This window comes from Montipora foliosa, chromosome 6 (genome assembly GCF_036669935.1).
Source record: "Montipora foliosa isolate CH-2021 chromosome 6, ASM3666993v2, whole genome shotgun sequence".
NCBI lineage: Eukaryota > Metazoa > Cnidaria > Anthozoa > Scleractinia > Acroporidae > Montipora > Montipora foliosa.
This window is the reverse complement of record NC_090874.1, coordinates 42,461,693-42,481,692: the sequence shown is the minus strand read 5'-3', so window position 1 is coordinate 42,481,692 and position 20,000 is coordinate 42,461,693. Positions and strand designations below refer to the sequence as shown.

Genomic DNA, 20,000 nt, shown 5'->3' with positions numbered 1-20,000 from the left:
CTCGATTTCGCTCGGATTTTCTCGCTTTTTTAGCTCGTATTTCTTACTTCCAAATTTTTGGGGTTTAAGGAATTTAATGAAATAATCATACGATTCGTGCTTGTTGGATATGAGACTGGTTACAGCCAACTCGGCGCTACGCACCTCGTTGGCTATTTACTAGGCTGATTTAGCAACAGAAAAGTGGCGACGTCACGCGCAGCAAAACTACCGATGAGAATTTAGAATAGAGAAGAAAAGAGTGGAGTCTATTCTATTTTGAATTCTCATTGGTGTTTTTTTCTGCGCGCGCCGTCGCCACTGACGTTTCCATTCTGTTGCTAAATCAGCCTACTAGGCTGATTTAGCAACAGAACGGGAACGTCAGTCGCGACGTCGCGCGCAGCAAAACTACCAATGAGAATTTAGAATAGAGAAGAAAAGAGTGGAGTCTACTCTTTTCTGAATTCTCATTGGTGTTTTTTCTGCGCGTGCCGTCGCCACTGACGTTCCCGTTCTGTTGCTAAATCAGCCTACTATCTCATATCCAACGTGCGCTCATGGAATAATTATTAAGTATTCCACAACACGAATGATTTGAAGTGGGGGAGAAGAACAAGGGGACACTTTGTGATGCTTTTTGAAATCTGTGAGGATCTAATTACTTGGATTTTTGGACAAGCTTGGGTTGTTGGCCGGTTTTGTTGTTTGCAATAACGTCGAATTTTAAGATGCAGACAAGTGTTATTTTTATGTTATCTGACAGACCAAATTTACTTTCGCCTCTTGCTCTCTCAGTAAATGAGTTGAATTTTTGGTAAAATGATGCATTGATACCTGTAAAGAACTGTCAAGCAATGTACAACTTTGCAAATGGTAACACATATCTTAGATATTGACTAAAACAATAGTTTATATGGCCCAGAGGCATGGTGGTTTTATTCTCATTCAGCACCAATCACTGTATGCATATCTTCCACATCTTTTTGTTGATCCCTTCTTGTTAACGGGGCAGTGCTTGGGCAGAAGGATAGTGTAGCAAGTTCCAAATAAATGCAACCCTAAAAACAGTATCTCATAACACAGCACACACTGTTCACATTTGGTTTAAAAACCCATTTATTTTGGCATCCGACAGCAAGCCTCTTAGCTCTTCATAACCAGGAAACTGTTTTGTGACTAACAGCTGTCTACAATACACTAAAAAAGTGGCTTAGATGGTCCCCTCTAAATCTTCGTCTTAATTGGCAATCTGACGCCAAACCTCTGTCACCAGACTCTTGCCTGTCGTGCAGTGTTGCTGCATGTCAACTCCTTTATTTCCAACCTCGAGATGTCTTATGAAGTACTGATTTACGCATTTCTTCTTTCTGCCATTCAATTTCGATTCTTACTTTGGTCACGAGTAAAGAGCTGTATGTCTTCAACACATGCTTGCCCAGCAGAAAATTCTCCATTTATGTCTGCTGACAGGACAACATCGGCAACTTACAGAGGCTCCCACAAGAAACTGCGACTTACATTAACTTTTGTCACCATCACGGTTGCCGTTTTCAATCCTTTTGCTGCTGTTTTTCCTTCAATGTGACTTCCACAACTTCCTTTTAACCAGGGATTTTTTTATTCCAAGAAAATGTAGAAAACACTGCAATGGCCTTTTCCCCAAACAGTGAATGATGAAAGATAATTTGCTCAGTTGAAATGCATTATGCAAAACCCTCATATGATCGGTCAGTTGTTTTGGGGTGTATTGTGACTTGAACAGATCTTTGTCTTCTAGGGACTCTTGGAAAGATATTCCAATTTATTCAAAGTCCTTTTTCCCACACTATGGAAGACAGCAGTCTTGAGGAATAGCTTTGTTTATCGCACGTAATAAACGTAAGCAAACACCGAAATCCCTGCCCTTGCCACTCGATCAATAATGTCTGAGGTAACCACCAATTTAGTAGTCTATTTTTAACCTCATTATTTCCACCAGTAAATGACTGTGACACTTAAATTGCACTCCTTTGAGTTTTTTGGACCACCACAAGTTAATCATTCGCTCACATTTCAGCCGTGATTTATCTCAACCAATTTGACGTGAAAATTCATGAAAAAAGGTTTGTACGCAACACTGTTTTCGAAGGAGTAGTTGTGCATCTCCTTTTAAGAGGTTTCACTTACTGGGTTTAAGATGAGATAAGCACAAGAAAGTATGATACGCTGCAACATAAATAAGAAGGAAATAAAATTAAAACTCACTTGTTAAGTCTTGACTGTATCTCTGTTTTCTGTTTTCTGTAAGGGGTGATGATGCCAATACTCCCAGGATCCAGCACTTTCACGAGATATTTGCATAAGGCCACAACGAGGTCCACTTCAGCGAGATTCCAGAGGGACCTTAAAACACAAAGTTGCCATATTACAAAGATAAATACATTTTGTCACTTGGTCAGACAACATTATGCAACAAAAAGTTACCACTCAAGGCACAAGATGAAATATTCTCAACACATAGCTGTTGACTCCTGTTATCTAACTCACTTACTGCTCACGACCGTCGGCAGTATTGGTGAGATACATTCAACTAATTGCTACGTGCAAAAAAACGTACCCTCTTGCCAGGTGCTCTTCCTGACCTTTGAAAACATCAAAAACAGCGTAGTGTTCCTTTAGGGGAAATTGTCTCGATTCCAATGACCTGTAAAATTTGGAAGGAAATGTTTCATGGCCAAGACAAAAAAAGCTAAACAAGAAGAACAGTTAGTTTCTTGTGCTTCCCTCTGGGGCAACTGATGAGCAAGCACTAAGCTTGATAGCAAACCGCAACACAATTTTAATTCAAAACGAGCAAGGTAAAATTAACAGATGTCCCAAGCCACGCAAATCAGGATGGTACTCTTCCAGGTTAGAGATATAAAACTGATGCACAACATAATTCGACATGAATCCAATACCTTGAAACCTATCATCTGTATCTTATGACATAACAAAGACCACTGTGCCAAGACTGCCTCTATAAAGTTAGAATCGTGTTATCTTGTGGCAAACACAAACGAATGACAGACCTGGGAGTCTTGAGGCGTGAACTGTAAATATAACGTGAAGGAAATTCTGCAATCTGAGGATGCATTCTGTACTGCTGCTCCAACATCAGCACAGGCCTACCTATGGCTGAGAACAATGGACATATTTTAGAAGGCCAACAAAAGCAACATCCGGACACAAGAAGGAAGCATGCAAAACAAGGTCTATTAGTCAACTCGGTTCACACCGCAGCCAGGTTGACAATAAGACACAGTTTAATGGAGGTTTATGAAAAGTAAGTTAAAAGTTGCAATTCAATAACCCAGATCAAAATTGAATGGCAAGAATACGATATCAGCGATCAACACTTGGGCAGTGGCAGTTATCAGGTATGGAACAGGTATCATAGGGTGATCAAAGGAAGAGGTAAGATTATTGGAAAGAGCCACGACAAAAATGATGACAATGAACGTCACACTACACACAAAAGGAGATGTTGATAAATTGTATGTTCCAAGGGTGAAAGGTGGGCGTGGACAGATAAGTTGTGAGAGTTTTTTTTAAAGTGAGGAGAACAGCTTAGGGTGGTACATTAAGAAGTCGTTAGTTGATTCAAAAACTGTTAGAGTAATTGGAACTGACGGGACTGTCAGCAAAGAAGAGTGAAGAAAGACATGGACTGACGAAAGGTTAAGGAGATGGAAGAATAAAGCAATGCATGGACAATTCCTGAGAGATATGTCGAAAACCACAGATGCAGAACAGACCTGGAGCTGGCACATCATCTAACTTAAGGGTTCAAACGGATGCCCTTATTTGTGCAGCACAGGAACGGGCTTCAAGGACTAACTACGTAAAACATCACATTGATTGGACTGCTGCGTCACCACTGTGGAGAATGTGCAGTGAAAAGGGAGTGAGTGTCATCTAGTCAGTGAAAAAAGATGGCCCAGAAGGAATATAAAAGACGACATGATAATGTGGCGAGGATTATACATTGGAAGCTTGAAAGGAAGAAAAAGTGGTATGAACACGCACCAGAAGATGTTGTGGTGAACGGTGAAGTAAAGCTACTTTGGGACATGAACATCCAATAGTCCACTTCGAAAAAGACCATAACACTCTTTGTTTGTCCCCCCAAATTTCGCATAAGCATTGTTTTTGTTTTCTCTGGGGACCATTGTAAGTCCCAAGAGAACTGGAAACAATGCTTATAAAAACCTTGGGGGTACAGACAAAGAATATTATGGTATTTTCCAAAGTGGCCTATGTGATAACGTTGTAGAAGCAAGAAGATCGGACATTATCGTAGTGAGCGAGGAGAACAAATGTTTTATTGTGGACATTGCTATCCCTGGAGTTAGTACGATACATGAAAAGGAATTTGAAAAAATCGAAAAATATCAGGATTTGAAGTGGGAGATTATAAGAATGTGGAGTGTAAAAAACCTGGATGCAGTACCGGGTGTTGTAGAGGTTCTTGGAAGTGTTACTAAGAAACTTGGACAATGGATTGAAAAATTGCGGATTAGGGTAAGAATTGGACTTTTGCAGAAAGCTACAGGAAAGACCACAATTTTAAGGAAGGTGCTTGATTTGCAAGTACCAAGAAAGTGTCACCTGGGGACCCTTGGTTATGACTCGCTCCCTTGGGAGAGCTCAGAGCTAAATGGAGAATAATGATAATAACAATAATAATATCAATAATAATAATAATAATAATAATAATAATAATAATAATAATAATAATAATAACAATAATAAAAATAATAATAAGAATAAAAATAATAATAGTGATAATAATAATAATAATAATGATAATAATAATATTATAAATATTGTTATTATTATTACATAGTGCCAATATCAATATTCACTATTTTCATCAGCGCTTAAAAATTATAAAACTGCATAAAACCTACTAAAAAGTTAACAAGTTTAAAAAGAGCATGAAATTACCTAAAAGATGCAACTAAGGGGCTATTCCTTATCGCAAAGGGCAATGAATTCCATAGTTTAGGAGCACCAATAGCAAAAGAGCTCTATCCAAGCGTTGTTAAAGTCATGAATTTCACAGGGTTTAGTAGCAGCCCATCACAATCGGAGAATACCAGTAAATTACATTTGCCTGCTTCCTAAAGATTAACAAGTTCCCGAAAATAAAAAGAGCGCCATTGGTAGCCTTATAAGTTAATAGGAACACGGAACTTAAATGGCAGCCAGTGCAGATTATACAGTAACGGTCTCACATGACAGTATTTAGATTCCTGGAAAATTAACCTAATGACAGCATTTTGTACCCTTTGCAGCTTCTTAAGCTGGTAGGCTGGTAGGCTGGAAGGCCATAAGGCAGGCTGTTACAATAGTCAACGCGACTTAAGACAATGAGTGAATAAGCGTCCCGGTGGACAGCCTAGAAAGATATTTCATAATTCTTCTTATATTGTACAAGTAACAAAAAGCATTGGAGCATGTGTTATGTACATGTGAATTCATGGGAAAAGTTGAGTCTAACCACGTCCCTCTTAACTACCTCTTTTGGTCTAATTTCAGTCTAACTTCACAATTAAAATATGATCATAGACCCTAGTTGTTGCTTGGTACCAATCATTAGGAATTTTGCTATTGGTCATCCAATTACGTATATCATCTACACAGTGCTGAATAGCAGTGACAGCCTCAAATTGCCCAGTGCTTTTGTTTGGACTGAAAGACACATACAACTGCGCCTCGTCGGCGTAGCAGTGAACCATTGGAAGGTTCACCTTAATAACAACAAACACTTCCAACCAAATTCCACTTTGAATACACTTAAACATCGTCAAAATGGGATCAAAAACTCTAAAAACTAGACATATGCTCTCAGAGCCTCTTCAGGTGTTTAAAAATGTTCAACTTACAAAAATGTTTATGTCACAACAATTCAAAGCGGTCACGTATTCTCTGCATATTAAGGCACAACCTCGAGATATCATGTCTTGAGAGGAGTGCTAATTGTAGAAATAATTATGTTTATTCTTATTGTTCCTTAATTAGCCTTTTCTAAAACCGAACGAGATTTGTGCCAACAAAGCGTCATTGTATTAAAATGTTTGTATTTCATTGCCGTGTTTCTCCTTATTCATCTTCCACAAGGATGATCAATTTCCTTGATTTCATGATTTGGCACTGACATATAGTCCTTAACGTCTCTCCACTGTAGGAGTTGTTACAAATAGCACATTTGCCTTCACGTGTCACATTTTGTTCATCACACGTCCTTCCCATCTGTTTACACACCATGCATTCTCCCCTTTCCCATTTGCAAGGTTTAAACGGATCACACGTCTGCAGCGACAAAGGCCCTCTTAACTACTTTGATCTTGAAAACCTTCCCTTTTGATGTCAGAACAAAACAATGTCTCCTCCGGTTGCACCTTGCTTTGCGACAGTCTGGACTTAAATACAAAGACGCTGGAACCCATGTGGATGTGAAATGAAAGAAAAAATGATCAAAAACCACTTATACCAATTAAACAAACAAGAAATGACATCCACTGATCCACTGATTAGAGTTTCTTTCTAAGCAACACGATTAAAAGACTTCCATCGTTGACTTGGAAAGTGTGGATAGAAACAGCAAAAGAGGAAACAGAGAGGCCTAGTGAGGTGAAAAAGACCACGTATGAGTTTAAGTTCAAGTGCTTGGCATCCTAGGCTGCCACAAATGCTACATCGGCCCTGCACGGTAGTACCAAGTCATGGGAAACGTCGTGGAGAACGTTAATGAGATGGTGTTGAGGATGCTGTAGTCAGCAACAAACCCAGATATGATGTTGTTGGCTAGGCGCTAAAGTCATATAGAACCAAGAAGACTGAAGCCGATCAAAAAGGATAACGATTATTGCATTGGACCAGAGAAAACACGAGGAAACAGAATGAAGCCATCAGTCTTCTTCAGAGACATTAAACAACAAGGTTTCAAGATCAACGTACTTTAAAAGGCTACTGTTGCAATCAAGAGATTGAGAAGAATGATTGGTTGATGAGCAGATGAGAGGGGACCGTGGGACAGACAGTATATCTTAATTTAGAAGTCAAGATTATCAAAATGCCAAATTGGTGAGGCCAAAATGCGACCACTACAGTCTTGAGCTCTCTTGATCCGTACTGCAGACTGTTTTCAAGAGATTGTTGCTGTAGACCTATACTTGCTTATTTAATGAGGCTGACAATCTGTAGTGTCTTAATACACTTTTATATGTAAAAAAATTCCCGTTGAAGATTGAATGCACTGCTGCATAGTGGATAATGGTGTTTTGGGGAGGAATAGTTAGTGGCTAATGGATCAGAATAATAAAGATAATAGGTAGAAGAATGAGAATGGAAATTAGAAGCTGATGATGAGGATGATGATCATGATGATGATGAAGCTGATGACGGGACTGTTGATGACCATAACGAAGAAAAAAAAAAAGAACAGCTGACCATGGGTTCAAGGAGGGTAAAGGGCACAATGAGGTCATGAGGAGGAAGATAATGCTGATGGGGATTCTAAAAAGGTGGTGAAGAGAACAAACACTGGTCATTTACACACTTTTCGTTTGCAATTTTTGTCAAAGAACATTCGTCCTCAATTTGTGGAAGCTGACAAAGATTTGAACAACATTCTAAAATGGTTCTGGGACTTGGAGACAGTTGGGATCACTGTAAAATACTCGGATCGACATGACAACGAATAACAAGTCAGCATGGAAGAAACTTGAGTGATCCTTATCGTTCAATGGAGAGCTCTACGAAGTTGCTGTACCTTGGAATGGGGATCGACCTACCCTGCTAAACAGTCGACAAATTGCAGAGAGGCGACTTTGAGAAGAAATTACTTAAGGATGTTAGCCTTGCACACGCTTATGAAGGAGTCATAGACGACTATTTGAACAAGGATTACATTCAGCAAGTAACTAGCTCCAAACCTGAGCCAGAAAGCGAGTGGTTTCTACGTCATTTCACAGTTGTCTGTCCAGACAGAGAAATAACTAAATTTCGAGTTGTTTTCGATGCGTCAGCCAAGTTCAAAGAGAAAAGCCTGAACACCGTAAGTATTGCCAGGACCAAGGCTGCAAAGTAACATTCGAAATTTTGAAATGAGCTAGAAGTTTTAGTGGGTGACATTTCGTTTGGAGGCGTGGGTGAACCTAAAAGACATGGACGTAACGGACGAAGAGTTACCAACTTGTTTCATCGGAGTCTCCTAAATTTCAGGCCACGTACAACTGTCAGCTACGACCCCAATGATAAACCATTTTCTTATTTGTCAAATGGGTGGAGATATATCACTGCAGAGTGTCGACATGACTGAATTCAACCCTTGTCAATGGTGCAGATGAGTGCAAGAGCTCATTCGCCGGGTGTGGCAGCATTGTGGCTGAAGGAATATCTGCCATACATCGGATCTAATCTCAAGTGTTCTCCAAAGATGACAATATAAAAGACTATGGCATTGTTTGTGTGATTGATCGCAATGCACGACAAAGAAAGTGGAAAGTAGGGAGAGTTGCTTGGACCTACCCTGGTGAAGATGGTCTGGTGTAGATAGTCACGTATTTGACGTGAAAGTTGGAGACAAGATTTTGAAGAGATCAGTGACGAAACCATGCAATCTTAAAGACTTATCAAGACAGTGCTAAAATATAACTAATAGTTTCTTTCTTGGATTGAAAGATCTTGCAAAAATGTTGTAATTCGGGAGGGGAAAATGTTTAGAACAGAATTGCATGACTTCTGTTGTGGTTTTTTTACATAAGTAATCAATTCTTTTGTTTTGTTTCTCAATAATGTAATTGCATAGCTTGCTTTTGTAAATAGAATAGATCAAGGTTGCAATTGACTTTGCACGTGTCAGAAAGTTCATTTGAGTTCTCGATAATTTTCTAATAGCGATTGAACAAATCATTGTTGCAACCAACAAACATGCCGAAAATTGAAAAGGAATCAAAAACAAAATTAGAGAGGAACAATGAGAACAGAAAAATCGCAAATGTGTCCACCTCTTCTGAAGAAAAAATCCATGTGGCCTTACTGATGTCAACTGGTTCTGTTAAACCAAATTTATGTTCGCAAAGCATGAAGAAGATAGTGAAGATTCTCATTGACCTCGCAAGAATGCCTTCCCTGTGTTCTGAAAATATTAACTATACAGATACAGTTTATGGGAAAGATGAAGCCACACTCAAGTTGCACAGCAAAAGGGAACTTGAATGGATCACCTGTCTTGAAGGAAGAGTTATATATGTTTACTTAGGCGAAACAATAAGAGTTTAGGGAGGGAGAACAGGGCATATTTTGCCAGTCAAAAACGGGGCAACAGTATTCATAGTAACAAGAATACTAACAGTAATTGCCAAACAGGGACCAAAACGGGTGTAAAAGAGATATCTGAAAAATAAGAGTGTTTGTCTCAGTGTTCATAAGCAGACATTATAGTTTTGGAATATTTTATGAGCTCCATTTTACTACAATTTCAATGAAAGCAGAACTCCAGAGTATCACCAACAACGGCAAAAGTGGAACTAGACACCACACTGTTTGACAAATAGTGGGGTCGCATCAGACAAAAACAATGTGACAGAATCTAAGAGGTCAATGGCGTACTAGAGTAGCCAGTAAAAAGTACCTTTTCACCGCGCATGTTCAAGGCATGTGATAAGATCCACATGGGGATAAGAAACTAACAAACAGAACGGCAATACCATACTAAACACGTTATATCACATTACATACCAAATTACAGGCCAAGATGAAAAGAACAAATATGCAATTAAAGTTGTTCTCAATTACGAGTGGTTATCATCAAATTATGGAGGTAAGGCCTTTAAGAACAGAAGGAGAGAAGAGGAAACTCAGGTACTCTTAGATCATACATCTTTATTTACCCTCGGATTTTTAGAGCAGCTTGGTGTAGCTAATATCTCCGAGCATTTACCCTCCCAACCATAATACACCACAGACGACAGACCACAACACCGGGAACTACATGCCCTACTCTTTGCGACAAGTGTGCGGGTTCTTTTAAGTCCCACAGGATTATGAACATTGAAGGGTTGTGAGACGGGACCTCCGGCTTATCGTCCTTATCCGAGAAGACTAGAGAGTCTAACCCTTTGCAGATGTAATTACAAAGGCCGCACTTTCTCCTCAGTTATTTAAAGACCCTTAGTGTTGGTCCGGCCAGAGTTGAACTCACGACCTCCCGCGTGACAGCCCGGTGCTCAACCAACTGAGCCACCGGTGCGCGGTGCGCATGTTCCCTCATAATTAAGGGAAGAACAACGAAGGAAGGCAGCACCAACAAGGCTAAAAGAAATGACAAAAAAATTCAGCCTGTCAATGCTGACTAAAAATAATCTTGACAATTGCTGCGCATTTGCAGCCCATGTCATCAGGACAGCTGTGTCAGACAATGAACCCGCCGTTTCATACTTCACGATAACCCATCACACATCATTTGAAATGGGGTGATAACGTTATGGAGAAAGTTTGCACGGTACATGCAAACTTTTAATCAGACCCCACACAACTTAAAAACAGGCAAGTAAAACCTTTTAAAAAGATTGTTCGGAAACACAGCATTAAAAATTTAAATGTCTGTGTAGAATAGCATCCCAACAGTACCATATATTTTCTTCCTCATCTATTCTCAATTCCCAACATGATTTGCACTGTCGTGCCTTACCTCCATCGCCTTGAACTGAAGTATTAATTCATACCCACGTTCATACCCTTTGTAGGAAGAACCTAATGATTACTGATGTAATTACTCTTAGCAACAACATATCTTTCTCAATTAGCTGTAGCTCTAGATTTCAAGATCGTTGACACTCATACAGATCACAATCATACCGATGATTCCTCGATCTCCCTGTACGGGCTGTAATTAAAGATTACTAGATCTGCTCTGCTCAGCTCAGGCAGAGAATTATCTGCACTATCATCCCAAATTAATTCCCCCTTCCCTTATCCAAACGATTCCCGAGATATAAAAGCCTACCAAGCAAATGGCACGGCCATCTCTACATCCCTTTTCCCAAATATTACTGATCTTTGCCATGTATTTAAAAATTTCTTCGCTCCCTTATGTCAATGAACCTGCACGTTCCAGGCAGTTGATAATTGATCCGTAATAGTGAATTGCTGCTATCCAAAACTGTAAAAAGGTTCCTCTTCGAGAAACTAGTCTAAGGCATTTTTTTCTGCTCGTGTTCTTGCCACTACCCAAAGTGAAAAGCCACTTAAACATCTTGTGTTCAAGGAATACCACTTCAAAGTCTACTACATTCCATGACTTTTCAGGGCTGGAAACTGACGTCTCCAAATTTCACAACTTCCCAAGTTTTACAGGACTCATACTAATCAAACGCTTATTCATCAAGTTCACGAATACAACTGTTATGAGATTTCCTGAGAGGATAACGGACAAATCTGTTCCCTAACTCTGTCTATGGTGCTGCCTATTTCCAGCTACTGCAATGATTGTCCATCTTTTTGCCTTGCAAAATAAGTGACAGCAGCTCAAACCATTTGCCAAGGATACTTCAGGAGAAACATGGTACCTTTACGCAGAATCCTGAAAAGCAGTTTCTCTTCAGACAGTTTACTTTCTTTTATCTGGAGTAAAATCCATGATTAAACATTCCAAAAGAACGGTTCTTGAAACACAGTGAGATCCGCAGATAAAAAAGACTGCTTCAAAGGCTTAATCATTTCCAAGCAGTACACAAAGGAATTCTAAACTGCACCAAACGTCCATTTCATTCACATTTCATGCTCCATAATAGACCCATATCACTCAATGTCCAAACAACAGATTTTGCCCGTCGAACCTCTCATTCAGTGTGAGGCTGGACGGGCAAAGACAAAGCCTTTATTCCCCACGGACTCCAAAGTGGCCGCCGAGTGATTTGGGTGAATTCCAAGAAGGTCCAGACGTATTATTGATGATGTTCTCAAACTTCCAAACAATCTCCGATTTATGAAACTTGACCTTTCATTTGCCTTTCCTCTAAAAGTGAATACATATAACGACCGTAGACATTCAGCTTTTCAACCTCAATAGCCTCAGGGACGTTTTTAACTGCCTCTACTCCTTACACATTATGTTTGCATCTAGAAAACGTAGCCGCAACAATTCCTCTGAGCTGCATTGTCCAGCGACTCGAAGGTCCATCATGAGTTCATTCTGAGAATCCAGTTACTCGAGGGAATGGTTCACATCTTTTGTTTTCGACAGTTAATTTTACGTCAACCAATTTCACAATCCTGTGCAGGGAAAATGCTTGCAAAAGCAACCCTTTCCAGCAAAAACTCACGTTCCAAAAATAAGGTCCTGAAGGCAGAATAGTAACAATACCAAGAACAAAAGCAAAACAACAAATGAAACAGTATAAATGAAAGAAGGCCAGGCTTACCATTATGTCTGAAGAACTTGTAGAGTCTTTGAAACATTGAAAGCCCAAAGGCATTTGCTTTTGCTTTCTAAAAAAATGTTGTCAGGATAGTTAATAAATTTGTTAAGACGTCACATTGAAGTACACAGGTTACTCAACACCTTTAAATTAACTTTGCACTCTTCCATACCTCAGAAATAACTGTGGGTGGAAGCTGTTCAGGGTCACCGACGAGGACCAACTTGGATGCTTTAAACTCCAGAGGTATGAGAACATCCAGTTCAGTTGCCTGGCAAGCCTGCAAGAAAAAAGTTCTCTTAAGAACACTGACTGACACCTTCATATCACACAAAATCAGTCAAATGGAATACCTCATCAACAATGACACAAGCAAAAGGAAGACGGCGCCTACAACGAGTAAACAGATTACACCGTAAATGTTTTGAACCCAGGAGTCATATCATAAATAAGGGAAGTACGACCGACCGAATGAGTGTAGTCCTGAGAAGGACTGTTTGGGATGACATCGACTGATGTTTCAACAACCAGAGTGGAGGTCATCTTCAGCGGGCGAGAGTGTTTATACCGTCCACTGATGTTACACAAATCACTCCACTCAGGAGATGACTTCTGCTCAGGTTGTGGAAACGTCAGTCAATGTCATGTTACAGTAGTTATCAGTCACATACGCCCCTCAACGACATATTTTCATATTTCGAAAGTAAAATTCAGGTGGACGTCAATCAACTGTTTCCATGAAAATAGCCCTGTTCTCTTGGCGGCAGTTGAATTCGTCATGGAAACATTTGATTGATGTCCACCTAAATTTTATTTTCAAATATGAAAAACTGTCGTTGAGGGGTGCGTGTTACTGATAACCGCTGTAAACAGTAATCTGAAGACTTAATACACCTAGACCATCGTACTTCAATTAATTATAAACAAATAATATAAGTTTAAAACTTAAAAACAGTAACATAAAATTCAGAAATTCGCTTCTAACCGTTTGTAGTCATGCTTCAAGCTCGAACTCCCTGCTCCACTGAGAGTGGTACAAACAATATCTGCGGACTCCAGTATTTCTCTTCTTATCCTTGCCTCCTCGCGATACAAATTACTTTGCTTCTCCTTTTCTTGGCGCAAGCTTATTTGTAATCTCTTTTTACGACTTTTGAGAGCATCCTTTTCCTCTTGAAGTTTTTTTATCTGTAATGAAGAGTATATTTTCAATTATTCCCAGACTTAACATATGAGTTAATTCAACTGGCTGAAATCGTAGCCCATCCATGAAGACTCTCTTTTTGTTGTAACTTTGTTTACCAAGTTATCTTTACTTTTAGCCTACTGGTTTGTTTTTCTAGCGTGCACTCCAATTGGTTAATTTAAAATTTATGGCGTGATACATTTCGACGAAAGCGAATTTAAAAGGCTGGTCTTGTGAACGGTTTTCTCTGGGTTTGAAGAGGACCTCCTCGTCCTTTTAGCTGTATCTTTGTAGCAGGAATATATTTCCCACCAGGCAAAACCATCGCCGAGGGTAAAGAGATGATCAGCTGTCTTACCCAATGCCTAGCTGCTCTGTTAAGAGAAAATCCGTCAGCAGGTATTCTACTAGTCGGAGATTTTAATCAGCTTAAAGTCAAGGGTTTATGCGGAAATTTCAACCTACGTAAACTTGTTCTTGCACCGACTCGTGGAAAAAATTCGCTTAACCAGATTCTCACAAACATGTCTAGCTTATACAATCCTGCAATTGTTCTTCCTTCACTTGGAAAATCAGATCATCAATGCCTTCTAGCAAACCCTCAGAAATAAGAAAAGATGAAAGCCATTCCACGGAAAGTAAGAACAATGCGTCCAGCAAACATTGCTGCATTGACGATTTACCTCAATAACATAATAGGGTTGAGGTGTTAAATGCCCAAGGAGTGAATGAGAAAGAGGAAATATTCACTCAAGAATTGACAGCTATTCTCGACGAAACAATGCCAATGAAAACAACACGAATGCATCCTAGCGACAAGCCTCGGCTTATTCCACATATCAAGGAAATTATTAAGCAAAGACAACGTGCCTATAGCAAGGGAGACATGGTGAAATATAAAAAAGCGCACAATTGATATCCAAGACTAAGCTGAATTACTACCAATCAAAATCAGCTCCAACACGAACAAAAAGCTATCGAAAAAGCTATCGAAAAGTCAATTTATAGCCTGTGCGGACCAAATAAATCTGGTCGGAATACTAGCAATATATCATCTAAAAACGTACGTTCTACTGCAGATAAACTTCAAGACCTTTTCACTAAACCATGGAAGGTCATATACCCAAGATCTCTCTTGTTGATCCTGATGGCCTACCAGATGCTGCCCCGAAGTTACAAAGCATTGGACAGGTTAAGACGATTTTGATAATATAAGTCCATGGACTATAAAACGCTATGCTGAAGAGCTAGCAGTTGTTATTCACGATATCATCTGTGCAAGCATAATTGCATGCAAATATCCTAGTTTGTATAAACATGCACTAGTCAGCCCAGTACCGAAAGTCGAAACAGAGTTCAAACAAGTATCCGTGCTACCTGTCCTTGGTAAGGTCTTAGAAAAAGTCCAAATACTTCTAAACAAAGATGCCTTCAAAGTCAAAGAAAATCAACAGGTCTTTTCACATGGTCGGTCAACCGTATCAACTCTCTTACCAATATCACACAAACCTGGTTCAATTATATGGACAACAACCCAGAGGGTAGAAAAGCGATCCATTCCCTCTTACTGATTTCAGCAAAGCCTTCGATATGGTCGATCATTCCAACCTATTGACCAAACTAAAATCAAGAAATACGCGCAAACATCTGTAGCTCTGGATCCAAAGCTTCCTGGAAAGTAGATCTCAACAAGTAAAGCTTCTGGGTGTACTATCAACATCTAAAGCATGTCTGGCTGGAGTTCCACAAGGCTCTGTAATATCACCGCTATTATTTAACATCTTTATTGACGACTTTGATGATTTCATACCTGAGGAACTTCGTGAACGAGTAATGATGTGCAAATGTGCAGATGACTTCCCGTGTTTGAATGTATCCCGAAAGGCAGTGAATATTACCTACAAAAAGTGCTTGACGGTCCGCTAAGCTGGTCTATAGAAAACAACCTGATGTTGAATCCAACAAAGACGAAGGATATGCGGATCTCTTTCCAAAAATCGTCAACTCAACCTGACGCTTTGCATATCAAAGATGCGTATCTGGAAAGAGTACTTAACTTCGAATTACTTGGAGTATGGCACTAAAATAATCTGGATTGGAATTAACACATTGAACAAACTGTCAAAAAGGCAAACAAAAGAATTTAGTATCTACACGAGAAACCAGAAAAGCAGGTATGCCATTGGAAGTCGGTTTGACTATTTACTGTACTAAAATTCGCCCTCTCTTGGAATATGCGTCACCGGCTTGGGGCGGACTGCCCCAATACCTTGCAGATGACCTCCAGAGAGTACAAAACGGGGGTCTGGACATCATTGGCGCTGCTAGATCAACCCTACCATCATTACATGCAAGAAGATCACAGTGCACAAAACGAGAACTTGAAAGAACATTGAACGCTGCTGAACACCCCAAACAAGTATTTATTAGTACACATGTAAATAGGAATTATAGCCTCAGATCAAATCAACAAACTAATGTAAAAATACCAAGATGAGGCACTAAAAGACATATGAACTCGTTTATACCTAGAGCAACAAGAATAATCTATTAAGTATAAATTCAGATTCTTAATTCACACGTTTTACGATGTATGTTTTTTTTATAACATGTAAATCTACTGTATGTTTCTCCAAAGGTCCATAAAAGTTATTATTATGAATTATTATTGTAGGACAAAAGGGGATTTTTGGACAGGAATCACTTCGAAATCAATCTTCAGAAGTTCGGCTGAACACTTTCCAATACCATTACCATAACCAATACCACGTCGAAGGTCATTACCGGGATTGCTAACCCCTTGACCAGTAGTTTGAAATAGTTGACTCAGTGTCAATGTAGTTAGAGTCAGTTTATCTGAAAAACCAATCAGCCGAGTGCCATTTATAATAAGTGGTTTCATCTTAAAATACTAATCCCTTTAAAATTTCTCTGTACTTCTTTTGATCAAGATGTTAACAAATTTTTGTGATATAAATTTTAAAACTAACAATTCACATTGGTTTTCTCTAATAAGGTCTTTTTGGGAATGTACACTTATTTGCATGGTTCAAATTGACCTTGAAAATTAATCAAAGGTCAAAATTGTCATAAAGTAAAAAAAAAATAAATGGTTCCGAAGAGTGGACTGCCTGACCTATATTTAACTAGATCTCCTTTCTGGTCCCACGTATTACCACAAGAAAAACAACAAAAATTGCTAGGAACAACAAAACATTTTCAAGTATTTAGTCTGAAATCTAACCTTTGTTGCAAATATGTAATTACACAAAAACACGGTCGGTCAATTTTATATGAAATTGATCCTTATTTGGCCAGCTTTGGGACTTTGGCCAATGCACACATACAATCTCAATAAAGCTAACTAAAAATTACATGACATGGCTACATCACGGGACTGTAGCTCTCACAAAAAGAAGTTTCAACAAAAACATTGCGTGTTACTTTGTATCTCGGAAATAAATTCCGAGATACAAAGTATTAACAACTGTCTTGACAAACTGTGAGCCAGTCAGCCACGCCAGCTAAGCATGCATGTTCGTCTCAAATTTTCGGAAAGACGGTTGAAATACTAAGCCTAGCTCTACGAAAATCAAAAAGGACAATAATAAGCGATTTGAATTTTATAAGAATTAGGTTAACGCAACAATCATGCACGAGCGCCACAGCAAAATTTTAGAGTTAGAAGAAATCTCAGTGCCCATGGTCACGCAAGCGTGAATGCGTCCTCGCCTCGACTTTTTTGGAATTTCCGAGTTCATGCCTGTCTCCTCTTCAAAGACAGTCAAACTGCAAAGCTTTTCCGATGGTAATTAGTTCTACTTTACATATGAATGAACCGATTTTCATACGAAAAACGTCGCACTTACACTTGCTTTGAAGAGGAGGCATGAACTCGGAAATGGCCTATTAAAATGTCAGTCAGCTTCGCTTTGGGAGCAAACTAAGGAAATCTGTGACTTAGCTTTCCGGTGACGTCATCGCTGAAAGAAGCGACATGATAATTCCCAGTAAACGCAACCTGGTGTATTTTCATGGTACGAACGTGTCGATGTTTATAAGGACCAGTTAATAGAGGAAACGCCTTCGACATTAACTTTCTCGACAAAAATGTTTGGAAACGTTGCAAATACGTTGAAAAACGTTGGAAAATCATTGTGAAACATTTAGTGGAACAAACTTGCCAACGATCGATGTGAAACGTTGAAAATGCGTTAGAAATCATTGGCGAACGTTAGAATGCACCGTAATGTATTCAAACTGCGTTGAAATGCATTACAATTTCATTAATCCCGGTTTTCCAAAACAGAATCACATTTTAACATACCAAACCTACCATATTCAAACGAACTCTCTAATCTACGATTACTGGTAGTAAAAATAATAATAATAATCGTCCAAGAAAACGCCCTGTCAGCACTCCAAAAGTATGATAGAATTGTCACAAAAAATGTCAGCTGTAATGCCTAAGGACCTGTACCATAAATATGGCACAATAGGCCTTTTGCGGCTAACGATCACATGGTACAAAATCCGCCATGCTGGAGGGCAAGCTCATTATTATTCCCCCACTGGGGCATTAAAACAAAGGCAAGTCAAGCTTGACTGGTTCAGGTCTCTTTGTTTTAATGTCCCAGTGGGGGGGAATAATAAGGAGCTTGCCCTCCAGCATGGCGGATTTTGTACCATGTGATCGTTAGTTGCAAAAGGCCTATTAATTATTGACTCAGGTACAGTACAATAGTATCAAAAGCACTATGTAGATCCAAAGACTCAAGAGCATTACCTGCAGTTTGAATGTTCATTAGATACAGTAATCACTTGATATGCTTCTTCACAATTAACCCTTCTTATTTCACTCAATCACGAATTTTTACCTTTCTTGGCTGGCTACTTGCTAAAGTGCCTACATATTTTGAACCTCACCAACCAGAGGAAAATATACACTCCCAGTTACTAGCTTGTCACCTACACTAAAATGCAAGTTGAAATAAAGTTTGCTTGTAAGTACCTTGTCTTGATATGCAGGAAGAGGAGAATTTGTTAGCTCCCAAAGCTTCTGTTCCACTTGCTCAACTTTGGCAGTACACAGGTTCAGGTTATCTTTGAGCGCATTAACATTTACATTCCCATTCCCTGTAGAGGTAGATCGTCGTTCCTTGATTCGTTCTTTACTTATGTTCTCCAACCAAAACTCCATCACAGATTGATGAACTTGAGATTTCCGTCCTATACGAACTAAACTCAAGTCACCACAGTTCTGCAATTGGGCTTATGAAACAACGAAAATGAGAATCAGTTCTTGACGAAGTCAGTGGGGTCTTAAGAATAAACACAAAAAACGTTTGAACGTTCAGTCCTGAAGAACAGCCTTACGTTGATTAAAGCAAAGCAAGACCCTACTACCATCCACTAAGTACAAGAAGACAGACAAAACCCAACTTTTTACTAAATTCTAAACTTCCACTCATATGAACCCACGGATTTTATTTGAATGGAAGTCCCATGAGTTGAAAACGGGGGAATTTTCCCAGTGAGTTTTGATGTCTTTCATACACGGAGAAAAAATACATTACAGTATAGAGGTAAAGAAGCTCTACTTGAGAAAACCCTACGTGTAAAACACACACAAGAAAAGAAAATTAATCTGAATAAGGCGCAGCTACACATAAAGAGAGGCAGTTTCCAATGCCATAAATATAGTTTTCGTCATAGAAAGTGCGGCGTGCGGGGTTTTATTCATGAGTCGTTTGTGTCAAAAACCCGAACGAGCGAGGAACGAGCGAGTGAGGGTTTTTGACACAAACAACGAGTGAATAAAACCCCGTACAAAGCACTTTCTATGTCGTGAACTGTTTATTACACATAAGACCATAGGCAGCCCAAGCTCGCGTCACTACAGACAGCCGTTGAGAATTTAAACGCGTTATAAGACTTTGTATGGGAAATAAAATACAGTCGATTGTGAAGCCTAAAAAATGCTCAATTTAACTTTCATTCAATAAAATGAATCAAAATGACTCACCTCTGGTGTATTCTTGTGCCTTTTGGAGTTTATTTTACAGTTTCGGGAAGTCCGTCAAATTAACTCCACCCGATGGAGGTACAGTCATTTCATTTACAACACTTACCCCATCCCCACAGCGTCACTCGTAACCATGGAGCTGTTCGAGAAGCCGCTGTGGGGATGGGGTAAGCCTTGTAAATGAAATGACTGTACCTCCATCGGGTGGAGTTAATTTGACCTCGGACCCAAGCTCCGTGTCCTCGTCGGTGATCAGTTGCTGTTAAATTCATCAGCTATAGTGGAATCTGAAGCAGAAAATGCTCATTTCCAGCCAAGTGTGTGGGGATTTTTGACGACGAAACATTCACGGAGGTTC

General features: G+C 39.4%; 1 protein-coding gene across 1 annotated transcript in view; it reads right to left on the bottom strand.

Moving 5' to 3' along the window:
- Positions 1-20,000, bottom strand: part of LOC138007411 (uncharacterized) — a 61,212-nt gene that overhangs the window by 4,508 nt on the left and 36,704 nt on the right. The window contains exons 17-24 of the mRNA XM_068854299.1: positions 18,629-18,888; positions 13,417-13,619; positions 12,785-12,821; positions 12,604-12,711; positions 12,435-12,501; positions 3,033-3,138; positions 2,579-2,665; positions 2,227-2,364 (exon numbers count right to left, since the gene is read on the bottom strand). Of these exons, the coding sequence (XP_068710400.1) occupies positions 2,227-2,364; positions 2,579-2,665; positions 3,033-3,138; positions 12,435-12,501; positions 12,604-12,711; positions 12,785-12,821; positions 13,417-13,619; positions 18,629-18,888 (1,006 nt within the window). The remainder of the gene's footprint in view (positions 1-2,226; positions 2,365-2,578; positions 2,666-3,032; positions 3,139-12,434; positions 12,502-12,603; positions 12,712-12,784; positions 12,822-13,416; positions 13,620-18,628; positions 18,889-20,000) is intronic.